This window comes from Echinops telfairi, unplaced genomic scaffold (genome assembly GCF_000313985.2).
Source record: "Echinops telfairi isolate 266 unplaced genomic scaffold, ASM31398v2 ScPeMD7_7469;HRSCAF=8507_0, whole genome shotgun sequence".
Classification (NCBI taxonomy): Eukaryota; Metazoa; Chordata; class Mammalia; order Afrosoricida; family Tenrecidae; genus Echinops; species Echinops telfairi.
Genome location: NW_022111372.1, coordinates 94,557,457 through 94,572,825, shown reverse-complemented (window position 1 = coordinate 94,572,825; position 15,369 = coordinate 94,557,457). Strand labels below are relative to the sequence as shown.

General features: G+C 44.8%; 2 protein-coding genes across 2 annotated transcripts; both read left to right on the top strand.

Annotated features, from left to right (window-relative positions):
• On the top strand, positions 1-3,451 carry LOC123521044 (protocadherin gamma-A10-like). Its single transcript, XM_045284730.1, has 2 exons — positions 1-531; positions 3,372-3,451. The coding sequence occupies exons 1-2, from the start codon at positions 1-3 to the stop codon at positions 3,393-3,395; spliced, it is 555 nt and encodes a 184-aa protein (XP_045140665.1). The 3' UTR covers positions 3,396-3,451.
• A 1,714-nt stretch (positions 3,452-5,165) lies between these two features.
• On the top strand, positions 5,166-9,433 carry LOC101659246 (protocadherin gamma-A7). The gene is made up of 2 exons (XM_030888766.2): positions 5,166-7,589; positions 9,326-9,433. Exons 1-2 carry the CDS (start codon positions 5,166-5,168, stop codon positions 9,431-9,433), a joined length of 2,532 nt encoding a protein of 843 aa, XP_030744626.2.
• The last annotated feature ends 5,936 nt before the right edge of the window (positions 9,434-15,369 follow it).

Below are 15,369 nucleotides of genomic sequence, written 5' to 3'. Positions count from 1 at the left end.
ATGCTGGACAGAGACTCGCTGAAGCAGAGCCTTGTAGTGGTTGTCCAGGACCATGGCCAGCCCCCTCTCTCGGCCACTGTTACCCTCACTGTGGCTGTGGCTGACAGCATCCCTGACGACCTGGCTGACCTGAGCAGTCGAGAGTCTCCCACCAACGTGGATGAGTCTGGCCTCACGCTGTACCTGGTGGTGGCTGTGGCTGCTGTCTCCTGTGTCTTCCTGGCCTTTGTCAGCATGCTGCTGGTGCTCAGGCTGCGGCGCTGGCACACAAAGCATCTGCTCCGGGCTTCAGGTGGTGGTTTGTCCAGCCTGCAAGCCTCACACTCTGTGGGCGTGGATGGGGTGCGCGCTTTCCTGCAGACCTATTCCCATGAGGTCTCCCTCACCGCAGACTCCGGAAAGAGCCACATTATCTTCCCTCAGCCCAACTATGCTGACACACTCATTAGTGCAGAAAGTTGTGGGAAAAGCGAGCCTCTTTCAACCCAGGAAGAGTCAGCTTTTTGCAAAGAGGAGGATTCTTTTATTCAGGTGAGGTCTTTTCATTTTATTTGGTTCATTGAGCATTGAAAAATACTTAATTATCTTTGATCGATGGTTAGTTTTGTTTTGTAGGGAACCTTATAATTCATATAACAATCATGCTATTCTGAGGTTTCTTTTTAACAACAGAGCGCTCTTAAAGTTTCATTTTCTCGCATTCCATGTAAAAGAATACTTAATTCATGACCTACTTTTTCTTTACCTTCTACCTGTTGGCAAACGCATTGTACTTTGGATGATTTACATCTTATTTCTTAGTTTTCTGCCTCTGTGATGAGATATTTGTGAAATTCTTCCCTTTTCTAATGTGGAAAACATTAATTGGAAATTCTGTAACAGAAGATAAAGAGAGCAAGTGTTTTCTAACATTACAGAGCTCCATGTGATATACTTCCAGTGACATCACCATTATTATAATTATTAGACAGTTGATAATAAATGTAAGCATCTGATGTGACTTCCTCACTACAGTGTCTTCTACATACAGTGTGTTTGATGGATTTTTTAAAAGATATTACTTTTAAAATATGCTCAGTAGTGTCCACCTACAACAAGTATGTCTAAATTTACAATACTGACTGGTATATGGGGAAAGAAGGAGCAATAATATTCAGATAATAATACCAATAATTCAGCATTTTAACCCGGATAAAATAATATTTCTGTCATATATTGTTACATATCAGTGTGTCTTGCCTCATTCACAACAGAGTAAGACATAGACCAGTCCCTTAGATGTCCCCTGGTCAGTTGGACATCAAAGTGTTCTAATACATGGGGTCCCTCCCTGCCCCCACTGGCTGGTTTTTGGAAATAGAGTTCAGACCTATCTTTCTTTTTTAAAAACCAAAATGTTAGTGTTTTCATTGTGTATTTTACATTTAAAATTTTCAATTTATTGGGGGTTCTTACAGTTCTTGTCATAATCTGTCCATCCATCCATCCATTGTATCAAGCACTTTAGTACATATGTTGCCGTTGTCATTTTCAAAATACTTTCTTTCTACTTGAGCCCTTGGTATCAGCTCCTCATTTTTCCCCTCCCTCCGTCCCCATACCTTTCTTTCTGTTCTACTTTAGTATGGAAGCTCCACTGAGACCGGTGGCATCATATCAGAACATAAGCCTCCACTGACAAAAGGGTGATGGCAGCACGCAAGGTGCACTGGTTGGGCATCAACCTTGGTCTCCTGCATGGAATGTGAGAATTCTACCATGGAACCACCAATGCTCCTCTGTCACATAGTTATTTATTATTCAAATATTTGAAGAAAAACGTTGTCATTTAGAACTGTTACTCATTGAGGCCCAAAAATGTGAATCTAACTATGGCTTTAGGAAATTTTAAAAATGACCCAATGCTATGGAGTCAGCTCACACTGATAGGGCTTCTGAGGTTGTAAATCTTTACAGGAACAGATAGCTTCCTTTTCCTCCTCGGAGCAGCTGGTACATTGGAGCCAATGGATTCGTGGCTAGTCACCCAACTCCTAAATGATAATGCCACCAGGAGTCCACAACTCACTTGCTGAGGCAAAAAGGGCAAATGTTTGAATTGCCAATGTTGTTTTCACAAGAAATAGTTGCATTATTAGAATTCTACAAAAAAGGTTGATGGCTTTGATATTAAGGAAGCCTGGACTATTCTACATGTAATCGATTGTTTACATTAGAGACAAGATTGCTTCCAACTCTGAGCTGTAGGTCTCTATGATCTGATCATATAGTGGGTTGGCCACTTATGCGTCTGAATTTGAAATGTATATGTAAGAGAACATATTTCTGATTTCTTGAAAAAACGAATAAAAATCTTCCTTATAAAATCCAATTTTCATAAAGATAACAGAGTTGATGCTCTTTAAATAAGCTGCTAATGAATGGCATTATGTGATATCTGCTTTTTAGCAATTATTTGCATCAATTTTTCATATATACCACCAGCCATGTTTATGTGACAGTCTTCATTTACTTCCCATGTCCTTTTTAATGGTATATATCTCAGCAAACCTTTAGACACAAATATGGCCTCATTCTAGTGGTCTCCCTCATCCAGGTGGTTTGTCTCTGTAGTATTGCCCTGTCTTTGTCCCATTTAAGACTTAATAAATATTCTCTTCATTAAAAAACATTTCTTCATAAAAAAGATTCCATATATATGCTTATGTGTGTGTTCAAAAACTTTTAAAATTTTTGAACTAAAAGATAATTTTAAACATTCCACAAACTTTTAAAAGTCCCCTCATATGTGGTTAATGAATAAATTCCAATAATATATATTTTAAAATTGAATGCTTCAGAACATCAAAAAGAAAACTAACAAATTGTTGGATAATTTTTTCATTTGGAAAACTACTCATTTCTGATCAAACTTCTAGTTCAAGTGCCATTATCAAAGTGGGTATATATGAATCTTGGAAAGAATTATTGGAAAATACTTATATCTTTACTGGGAAGGAAAACTTCTAACAAATAGTTCTTCTATAGAAGCATTCACAATGGAAAAAGAGAATACTTAACTCCATTCCTTGGAAGGTAAATAAATTTAGCATAAAAATTGTAATGCAAATAAGTAATTAAAAATAGACTTCCCATAAAAAATATAATGCAAATAAGTAACTAAAGCTTGGATTCTCAAATAAACACACTTAAAACAAAACAATATAATCCCTCTAAAACTGTGTATTTCTATTTACATAGTAAATTTATGGAATATTTCATTAAAATACCTTGTGGTCCAGTAGAAATCCTTAATTATGTTTACACTGTGAAACTCTATGGGAGGGACTTTGATTGTTACCATCAGCAACTGCATTTTATTTCATCAACAGCAGTGGGGAAGTGAGTGCCTCTGAGGATCTCAAGGATTTCCTTTTACTGTAATCCACAAGTAAAAGGAGCAATGGAAGGAGCAATGAAGAAATCAAAGGGCACATGAACGTTGCCTTGGACAAATCTGTGGCAACATACCCCTTTAAAATGTTTAAAAGCCAAGATGTCACTTGAGGCCCAAATTGTACCTTACTCAAGCCATGACATTTTCAATCATCTCATATGTATGTGAAAGGTGGATGATAAATAAGGGAAACTGGGAAAGAATAGATGTATTTAAATTATGGTGCTGGCAAAGCATATCAAAAGCACTATGAACTACCAAAAGAATGAATAGATCTGTCTTGGGAGAAATATGGTCAGAATACTCCTTAGCAGCAAGCATGGTGAGGCTGCATCTCACATCATTGTGGCATGTTGTCTTCAGGGATCAGTTCCTGTGGGAGGAAATCGTGCTTGGTAACATAATAAAAAAGAGGAAGACCTTCAATGAGGTGGATTAACACAGTGGCTTCTTGGCTTCTACAATGGGCACACATTGTTGTGAAGATGGTGCAGGACCCGATAGTGCTTGTTCTTTTGTACATTGGGACACTATGAGTCAGAATTGACTCCACAGCATCTAACAATATTCTTGGGATCAACTCAATGACAAACAGGACACAAGGATCCTCTCAGGACATAACTGCATACATACTCAGAGAATTTCTAGAGGCCCTGCCTTAAAATTATTCTAGAGTACGGTGGGATGAAGATTTGCACTGTTTAATTAATGGAAAGCAGCAGTTGAGTCGACACCAGTTTCTCCAGACTCCATAGCCAGTAAGTTCTCTTTGCTAATCTCTGCCTCCCTACAAAGTGACAAAGTGAGTTGCTACTATTGCGGATGAGCTTCTAACTTCATCTCTAGTGGCATTTCTTGAGCGCAAACTTTAAGTCACAGCCAATAACGAATCCCTTGTCTGTTCTCACAATACTGTGAAACTGGATACGTGAATTACAACCTTGATTCTACTTTATCTACTCTTGGACTCTTAATATGATCAGAGATAACACAATTCTCTCTCATTTTCTCACCTTTAAAGTGAAAGTGTTGGACCAAACCCACTCTAAAGTTCTACCCACTTGAAATGCTGTGCTCTCTGAGTCGTTCATAGTGCTGTCTCCCACGTGGTATGGGTTCAATAGTACTATGAACTGATTGAAATGTGTTCTACCGCAAGGTAAATTTTTGTTGCCATGTGCTTACGTTCTACAGACTTTGCCTTTTTAACTGCAATGTCTGGTTTTCCTGCTTTTGCAGTAAAGTGGGAGGCAGTGTCCAAGAATCATTTCAAACCGGCACTGAAAGTAAAGGTTAAAAATTAATAATCTGGGATTATCAAACACTCATCCATAAACACAATTGTATTAATTCACAGTTTCAAAACTGAATGTAAAAGCGCCTATCAGAGAGATCTGGAGTGAAGAAATTTTACTAAAGGGAAATTTTGAAGGACGAAACCATCTTTTGGGAAAATCCATATATTTTGCTTCAGTGTGGTGTAGTTACTTAGTAAGGACTCTGAGCGCCGCTGTTCACCAACCAGGAAAAATAGTGCGAGGGATCAGTCTGAACCACGGAGCTTTTATAAACAGCACAGAGACTCCACAGACAAATCCTCTGCATCGGCGTAAGGCCTCCGCTTCCTGCGAGGCTCGGGCTCGCCTTCCGGCAACGGAGGGGTGTATGCGGACCCTCGGCCTCCAGGAACACATTCGGACACAGCTCGGGCAAGAGCGGCAGGGCAGCTATGGCAGCTCGGCCGAGGGGCGGAGACTCCAGAGGATTCCTCCGTATCGCCATTCTTCTGGGGTCCTTCTGGGAAGTCCGAGCAGGACAAATACGCTACTCCGTGTCCGAGGAGACAGACAAAGGCTCCTTTGTGGGGAACATCGCCCAAGACCTGGGACTGGAACCCCGAGAGCTGGCGGAGCGCGGAGTCCGCATCGTCTCCAGAGGTAAGTCGCAGCTTTTCGCTCTGAGCCCGCGGAGCGGCAGCCTGGTCACTGCGGGCAGGATCGACCGCGAGGAGCTCTGCGCCCAGAGCGCGCGGTGCCTGGTGAACTTCAACATTCTGATGGGAGATAAAATGAATCTCCACCCGATTGAAGTGGAAATAATGGATGTTAATGACAACGCTCCGAGATTCCTGTCCGAAGAGATGAACGTAAAAATCATGGAGAACACTGCTCCTGGGGTGCGCTTTCCGTTGAAAGAGGCGAGAGATCCTGATGTGGGTGCAAACTCCCTGCAAAGCTACCAGCTCAGCCCCAACCGTCACTTCTCCCTGGACGTGCAAACTGGGGACGATGGAACCAAGTACCCGGAATTGGTGCTGGAAAGGGCGCTGGACCGGGAGGAAGAGGCGGTTCACCATCTCCTCCTCACGGCCTCTGACGGAGGCAACCCACTCAGATCCGGCACCTCCTGCATCCAAGTGACAGTGGTGGACGTGAACGACCACTCGCCAGTCTTCGCTCTGCTCCAGTACCAAGTGACTGTGCCTGAGAATGTGCCCGTGGGCACAACATTGCTCACCGTAAAAGCTATAGACCTCGATGACGGGATCAATGGAGAAGTGACATATTCTTTTTGGAAAATAACTAAAAAAAGTCTACAAGTATTCCAACTGAACTCCCTTACGGGAGAATTATCAACTTTACAAGGCCTTGATTATGAGGAATCTGAGTTCTATGAAATGGAAGTTCAGGCTCAGGATGGCCCGGGTAGACTGACGAGGACCAAAGTTCTGATCACACTTTTAGATGTGAATGACAACGTTCCGGAAGTGACGGTAACGTCGGTAAGCAGTTCCGTCCCTGAAGACACGCTTCCTGGTACAGTAATCGCTCTTTTCTACCTACAAGACCGAGATTCCGGGAAAAATGGCCAGGTGACCTGCACCATTTCAGAAAATCTGCCTTTTAAATTAGAAAGGTCAATCGACAATTATTATAGATTGGTGACAGCGAAACACCTGGACCGGGAGAGACTCTCAGCATATAACATCACAGTGAAAGCCACAGATGGTGGAACGCCTCTCCTGTCCACCGAAACTCACATCTCTATACTGGTGACAGACACAAACGACAACCCACCCACCTTCTCCTACGCCTCCTATTCAGTCTTCATCTCGGAAAACAACCCTCGAGGAGCTTCCGTCTTCTCCGTGACCGCCCAAGATCCTGACAGCGACAAGAATGCCCAAGTTACTTACTCCTTGGCTGAGGATACCTTACAGGGAGCGCCTGTGTCCTCCTATGTCTCTATTAACTCTGACACTGGCGTCTTGTATGCCCTGCAATCCTTTGACTATGAGCACTTGCAAAACTTGGAACTTAGAGTGACAGCACGTGACAGTGGGGACCCACCACTCAGCAGCAACGTATCGATACACCTGTTCATTCTGGACAAGAACGACAATGCGCCTGAGATCCTGTACCCCGCCATCCCCACTGACGGTTCCACGGGCATGGAGCTGGCTCCTCGCTCAGCAGAACCCGGATACCTGGTGACCAAGGTGGTGGCGGTGGATCGCGACTCCGGACAGAACGCTTGGTTGTCCTACCGCCTGCTCAAGGCCAGCGAGCCAGGGCTCTTTGTGGTGGGCGTGAACACTGGCGAGGTGCGCACAGCACGGGCAATACTGGACAGAGACTCCCTCAAGCAGAGCCTGGTAGTCATAGTCCAAGACCATGGCGAGCCCACTCTCTCAGCCACTGTCACCCTCACTGTGGCGGTAGCCGACAGCATTCCTGATGTCCTGGCCGACCTGAGTAATTTAGCGTCTCCCATTGACCCAGATGATTCTGGCCTCACGCTCTACCTGGTGGTGGCCGTGGCCGCTGTATCCTGTGTGTTCCTGGCCTTTGTCATCGTGCTGCTAGCACTCAGGCTGAGGAAGTGGCACTCTAAGCGTCTGCTCCAAGCTTCAGGTGGCCCACTGGCGGGTGTGTCAGCCTCGCACTTTGTGGGGGTGGATGGAGTTCAGGCTTTCCTGCAGACCTATTCCCATGAGGTCTCACTCACCGCAGACTCCCGGAGGAGCCACCTGATCTTCCCGCAGCCCAACTACGCGGACACGCTCATCAGCCAGGAGAGCTGTGAGAAAAGCGATCCCTTGTTAACAGCCATAGATTTTCAGGAAAGTAAGGATGAAGCCGCAAATACTCAGGTGAGTTCAAACTTCATTTATTTTTCTAGTCCAACATAGTGTTATTGGGGGGGGGCGGGGGGAGCTTCCAAAAGTCCATGGAAAAAGAAATAAAAGATATTGGAACTTTTTCATGAACTTCATGGAGCCTCCTCCTCTTTTGTGAAATATTCTTATTGCTTTGTAGGACAAGTATTTTAAAGATGAGGGTCACTAAATAGGTAAAACAAGTTAAGTGGTTTGTTTTAGTGGTGAGACTTAAAAAGGGAACATAGGCTTTAGTCTCATTTGTTTCTCAAAAGCCTATGGACAAGTTTGTCAATGTCATTTGTCAATCTTCGCCTTTTTTCTACTTGGTTTTCCAAACGCATGTATTTCACAAATGAGACCGGATAATGAGTTGTTGGGCCTCTTCATGGTCAGCCTTGTTCTCAGGATTCTCTTTAGATTCCAAATCTGATGCATTTTCCCCTGTGTGTTGCTTCTTTTACCTATCACCCTTTGGTGGCCCTGAAAACCTTGGTTGGTTTCTAACTTATTTTAAGCACAACATCTGTTAAAATTGAAGTCCTAAGGGGAGAGTTAGATTGGCCTCTAAAAGATTAAATGCACGTGTCAAACTTCACAAAAAATTAAAATATGACATCACATAAAGCATAACATTAAAATACCATCATTCCAAGTGTTGTAAGTGGTATTCGTGAAATTAAGGGTTACATATTCTAACACAGAATTCCAACCTGAAGTGTGTATGTGGGCATCTCAAGAGGGGGATCAGGAATACAGACTTCATGAAACGACCATTTCATACATTCAAATCCTAGCACTGCAGAGTTTTGTGAAGAAGATATTCATACTTCGTGAGGAAAGTGGCTCTGGTCATTGAAAAAAATTCAAACTTTCAGGTCAACATTTATGAAATGTTTTAAAATGAGTTTAGTAAAAAAAGAGAAATCATTACTAAAATCCGAGCTATATTGCAAATAAACTGTCCATGGACTAGGTTTCTCCCATGGACCAGTGCCTCTGGCAATAGACCACACAAAAGGTCACTTTATGTGGCATGACTAACCCTTATTCACTGAAAACTTTGAAAGTTGGAGTATTGCTATTGTACACAGGTAGGAGAGAGATCTCACCGGCTAATCAATCTTTGAACTACATCTTTTCCTTTACTTTTAACCCAGGAAAATCGGGTAGGATTATTTCAAATAGATCATTCAACTTATTTTTCAATAAAAATATGTTATAGATTAGTATAAAACTGTACATTTTGTTTACAGCATAACATTCAGCATTATTGGTACTCTGAAAAAAAATTGCAGTCAATCAGCACGAAAGTACATAGAAAAACGAGTAACAATTTAAAGAAAAAGAAAACATGGCTAAATGAATCAAACACCTGCCTAATATAAGTATTCAACATTACTAGACCCAGGTCACTTGTGGCAAAATCTGTGCTACACGAATTTGCTTTATATACCTAGCGTGTGTTTGAGCAACAGAATGGTTCTATCAACATACAGTAGTTGGTGCAAATGACATGGAAGTTGAAATAGAGAAATATGTAAGAGAGAGTCTGGTTTAAATGGTAACTATAAAGACGTATAAACCACGTGTGTTCAGCTAGGGACAATGTTTTAATGATCTGTATCAGGTTAAACTAAAGCAGCAGATGCTGCAGTTCTCGAGCGCGAACTCTGGGCGCCGCTGTTGGCCAAAGTGGAGCGATCTCAGTCCCCCGTCTTCTTGCGCAGCCGCAGCGCCCTTTTCAGGACAACCCTATCTCAGACTCGCTAGCGTGGGCATTTCACCACTTCTTCCTCTGGAAAAGGAGGATTCCGGACGCTGACTCTTGGGACTAAACGCCCATCGGAGCACCAGACGCCTGCAATACGGACGGAGGTCTCCGGGCTGGTGAGCAAACTGAGGGAGCGGAGGGATGGGCCGCGGCGGCGCCGGGGAGCGGGGCCGGGCTGCGCGGCGGCGAGCGCTCTTTCCCTTGCTGCTGTCTTTGTGGGGCCTGGCGCTCTCCGAGCCCATCCGCTACACGATTCCCGAGGAAATGCCCCAGGGCTCGGTGGTGGGGAACCTGGCCAAGGACCTGCGGCTGGGCGTCCACGAGTTACCGACCCGAAAACTGCGGGTCAGCTCGGAGAAGCCTTACTTCACTGTGAGCGCCGAGAGCGGAGAGCTGCTTGTGAGCGGCAGGCTGGACAGGGAGCGCTTCTGCGGGAAGAAGCCCGCCTGCGCCCTGGAATTTGAGGTTGTTGCTGAACACCCGTTGAACTTTTATCACGTGAGCGTGGAGATCGAGGATATCAATGACCACACGCCAACATTCACGCAAAATGCCTTTGAGCTGCAGATAAGCGAATCCACAAAGCCTGGCGCACGATTTTTCTTAGGATCTGCCCGTGATGCAGATATTGGTACCAACTCTCTACAGAATTATCAGCTCAGCCCCAACGACCATTTCTCACTCGTGAATACAGAGAAAATAGATGGAAGTAAATATCCTGAGCTGGTCCTGAAGACACCCTTAGATCGGGAAGAGCAGAAATCCTACCACCTGACCTTGACTGCCTTGGACGGAGGGGACCCAGCCCTAAGCAGCACTGCACAGATCCAGGTCCTGGTGACTGACGCCAACGATAACCCCCCAGTGTTCAGCCAAGACGTGTACAGGGTGGGCCTTCGGGAAGACGTGTCCCCGGGCACTGCCGTGCTTCGGGTGATGGCCACAGATGAGGATGAGGGCAGCAATGCAGAGATAGCTTTCTCTTTCAGGGAAGCAGACCACGTCACTCAGTTTGAGGTGGATTCAAGTACCGGGGTAATTACGATTCGAAATACCTTAGATTTTGAAGAAGTCAAAGACTATTCCATAGTGTTGGAAGCAAGGGATGGAGGAGGATTGATTTCGCAATGTACTGTCGAGATTCAAGTACTAGATGAAAACGACAACGTCCCAGAAGTGATATTCCAGTCTCTACCGGACTTAATTATGGAGAACACCGAGCTGGGAACAGATATTGCTTTGCTCAAAGTTCGTGACAAGGATTCTGGAGACAACGGAGAGGTTATTTGTAAATTAGAAGGTGATGTTCCTTTTAAACTACTTACTTCCTCAAGACACACTTACAAATTGGTGACCGATGGAGTTTTAGATCGAGAGCAGACCCCGGAGTACAACGTCACTGTAACAGCTACGGACAGAGGGAAGCCACCGCTCTCCACCAGCATAAGTGTCCCTTTGCATATAGGCGACGTCAATGACAACGCTCCTGTGTTCCATCAGGCCTCATACACTGTGCATGTGACTGAGAATAACCCTCCAGGCTCCTCAATCTACAAAGTCAGCGCCTCCGATCCAGATCTGGGAGCCAATGGCCAAGTCTCCTACTCCATCGTGGCCAGCGACCTGGACCCGCGGGCACTGTCGTCCTACGTGTCCGTGGGCGCGCACAGCGGGGTTGTATTCGCGCAGCGCGCCTTCGACCACGAGCAGCTGCGCGCCTTCCAGCTGACGCTGCAGGCGCGTGACCAGGGCTCGCCCGCGCTCAGCGCCAATGTCAGCCTGAGCGTGCTGGTGGGCGACCGCAATGACAACACGCCCAGGGTGCTGTACCCCGCGCTGGAACCTGATGGTTCTGCTCTCTTTGACATGGTGCCGCGCTCAGCGCAGCCTGGCTATCTGGTCACCAAGGTGGTGGCGGTGGACGCAGACTCAGGACACAATGCCTGGCTGTCCTACCACGTGCTGCAGGCCAGCGAGCCCGGGCTCTTCAGCGTGGGATTTCGCACAGGCGAGGTGCGCACGGCTAGAGCGCTGGGTGAAAGAGATGCATCCCGCCAGCGCCTACTGGTCGCTGTGCGAGATGGAGGACAGCCACCTCTGTCAGCCACAGCCACACTGCACCTGGTCTTCGCAGACAGCCTGCAGGAGGCGCTGCCGGACCTCAGCAATCTCTCAGAGCCCTCTGACTCCCAGGCAGAGCTGCAGTTCTACTTGGTGTTGGCTTTGACCTTGATCTCTGTGCTCTTCCTTCTTGCGGTCATTCTGGCCATTGCCTTGCGCTTGAGTCGCTCCTCCAGTCCCACCACCTGGGGCTGTTTTCAGCCTGGTCTCTGTTCGAAGGCTGAGCCTGGGGTTCTCCCAAACTACAGCGGGGGAACTTTGCCCTATTCCTACAATCTGTGTGTTGCACAGACGGGAAAGACCGAATTTAACTTCCTAAAAAGCAGCGAGCAATTGAATTCAGGGCAAGACATACTCTGTGCGGATTCATCTGGAGCTTTATTTCCACTCTATAACCCCCATGAGCCGACTTCCCAACCGGTGAGTTTCCTTAAGGCATAAACTACTTTTCATTATCCCTATTCACTTGGAATTGTGCCATTTTTAATTTAATGTCTTAAGAAGTTACCATCGCTCATTCCACTCTTCAAGGGGTGGGAGGTGAAGTAGGAGCAATTAAGTGATGAAAGGGAAATTTTACCTAATACGATTTCTTTATCAATTAATATCTAACGAATAGTTTTCATTCTTCTACATACATAAATAAAATAGTAGGCAATTGTTTAAGTAAACTTCAAAGCAAAAGAATTTAGACGAGCTATTTCTATTCACAGGTTTAACTGTTGTAATTTCCATACCATTTTGCTTGTCTAGTTCTTGCGTTTTATTTCCTTTTTTGTTTAAAAACACTCTTAAAATACGATCTCTTACACTAGGCTGTTGTGTCCATTGACCCCTTCCAAAAAGAGTATCCAATGTGCTGTGCAAGTGTGTATGTGGGCACTTTACCTAGCAGGAGATCTAGGGTGAGCTCACCAAAAGTTCAGAAGCATGTTCTATTTGATTCAACAGATTTTATTTTCAGGATTGAACTGTAGGGAATGGACTCCTCCCTCAAAGAAAAGATAATGCTTTTGCCTCTGTTGCTCTCTCCATCCATGTTCCTAATGTATTATTGTGAAACTGTCTAATTTGAAGACCTACAAATGTAGTTAGAGATCTTCTATTATGCAACTATCTCTACTATTTCTGGAGGAGAAAGAGAACCTGAAACTCTTCAAGAATTTAGGCAAGCCTACCTTTTTTTGTGTGCATGCGAAGGTGACTTGCATTGTATCAACCTTTTGTTAGTTTTCCCTTAGGACCTGAGTCAGTTAATAACTTTACAAACTATCTAAGGAAATACCTTGTGGTGGCCCTTACTCTTTCACTTCTTAGTGATAATTATGTGTTCCTTATGTTTTTGTGATTCTTAGATCAAAGTACTAGGTGAGGTATAATTAGCTTTAGACTATTTGCCTACTTTGAGAAGGTCATTAAAGCTCCTTAAAATTTAATCATTTATCACTGATGGTAAATGGGATGAAGATTTGCTTTAAAATGCATATTAGTTTGTTCTTTTTAGATGTTTTTTCATTTTCATTTAGGAACATAATTTATATAAATAGCAGGACAATATAATCTCCAGTGACACTTAAGGTTTGAAAGCTTTTTGCTGTGTTGCATAATCACAAAAATAATTTTAAATATTAATTTTTTAGTAATGAAATTAGAAAGCAATGACTCTTCGCGAAGCCTCCTCAAATAATGAATTAATTGAAACCAACTAAAAAACGTATGATTCAACCATCTCTGACAAATCTATTTAAGTCGTGTTACATATCCATTTCCAGTGACAACAGCAATTCTAATTTGACAAATTTGTAGATATTGGAAATATCTATAACAAGATTTAAACCACATAAGAAAGAAATAACATATCATAATTTATAAACTTGAAAGGGACAGCTGTCTTCCAAGAACATGAGTAATTTAATATCATGCTAACCCGTAAATCTGGTCGTTTAATAATATTTAATACTTTCCTCTCACTTCATCTTATACTCCTTTGAAATTACTTCCGAAATATTACTTTAGGGGGAAATGAAATAAATACAAAACAAAGCATCTAATAAAAAGCAAGTAGCAGTTTCTCAGTACAGTAACCACATAAAGTATTACATAGCTAAATGGGTGTAGTAACAAATTCGGACTCTAAGCGCCGCTGTTCACCTACTTGGAGAGAAATGTAATCAGAGCATCCTCCGGATGTATTGGGGCTCCCAGTTCACAAAGACGCGCAAATCCCACAGAGCAACTCTTGGAATACAGCGAAATTCACCCCCGAACTTTGGAGCACTCTGGCTTTTCGTTTCACAGCGACAGTAAAAAAGGTAAGCAAGACACTGAATGCCTAGTGCAGGTTCTGAGAGAATTCCGTAGCGAAAGAAAAATGGCCGCCCTGAGTGATTGGGGAGAACGCAGCGAGCTGATCCTGCTGTGCGTTTTCCTGGGGACGCTGTGGGAAACCGGGGCCGGGCAGATCCGCTACTCCGTGCCGGAAGAGACAGACAAAGGCTATGTCGTGGGCAACATCTCCAAGGACTTAGGACTCAATTCACCAGAGCTGGCGGAGCGCGGGGTCCGCATCGTCTCCAGAGGTAGGACCCAGCTCTTTGCTCTGAGCCCGCTAGGCGGCGGCTTGGTCACAGCCGGCAGGATAGACCGCGAGGAGCTCTGCGCTCAGAGCGCGCGCTGCCTTGTCAATATTAACATCCTGGTTGAGGATAGAGGAAAACTTTTTGGAATAGAAATAGAAATAACTGATATCAACGACAATGCCCCGAAATTCCAGGCTGAAAATCTGGAAGTAAAAATTAACGAAATCGCTGCGTCTGGAACACGTTACCCACTCCCAGAAGCTGTGGATCCGGACGTGGGCGCCAACTCCCTCCAGAGCTACCAGCTCAGCCCCAATCGCCACTTCTCCTTGGACGTGCAAACTGGAGACGATGGAACGATAAGCCCTGAACTGGTGCTAGAGCGCGCTCTGGACCGTGAGAAAGAGGCTGCTCACCATCTGGTCCTCACTGCCTCAGATGGCGGCGACCCTCGTCGCTCCAGCACTGTGCGCATCCACGTGACGGTGTTGGATACAAATGACAATGCCCCGGTTTTTGCTCAACCGGTTTACCAAGTGAAAGTCCCAGAGGACGTGCCCCAAGGCACCCGGCTACTAACTGTAAGAGCTACCGACCCAGATGAGGGAGCTAATGGGAAAATAAAATATAAGTTTCGAAAAGTCAATGAAAAACAATATCTGTTATTCCATCTTAATGAGAATACTGGGGAACTAACAACAGCAAAAAGTCTGGACTATGAAGAATGTGCTTTTTATGAAATGGAAATTCAAGCTGAAGATGTGGGGGCCCTTCTGGGGAGGACCAAAGTGCTGGTTTCTGTGGAGGATGTGAATGACAACAAGCCAGAAGTGATGGTCACATCTCTATTTAGCCCTGTCTTGGAAAGTTCTCCTCCTGGGGCAGTGATTGCCTTCTTGAATGTGCATGACCGGGACTCAGGAAAGAATGGTCAAGTGATCTGTCATGCACCTGACAGTCTGCCTTTTAAGTTGGAAAAATCCATAGATAATTATTACAGATTGGTGACATGGACATATTTGGATCGAGAAAAAGTCTCCATGTACAACATCTCGGTGATGGCCTCGGACCTCGGAACCCCAGCTCTGTCTACTGAACTTTTCATCGCCTTGCACGTGGCAGACACCAACGACAACCCACCTACGTTCCCTCAACCTTCTTATTTGGCCTACATCCCAGAAAACAACCCCAGGGGTGCCTCTGTCTTCTCTGTAACTGCACAGGACCCGGACAGCGAAGAGAACGCCCGGGTCACTTACTCGCTGACTGAAGACACCATCCAGGGGGCGCCGATCTCCTC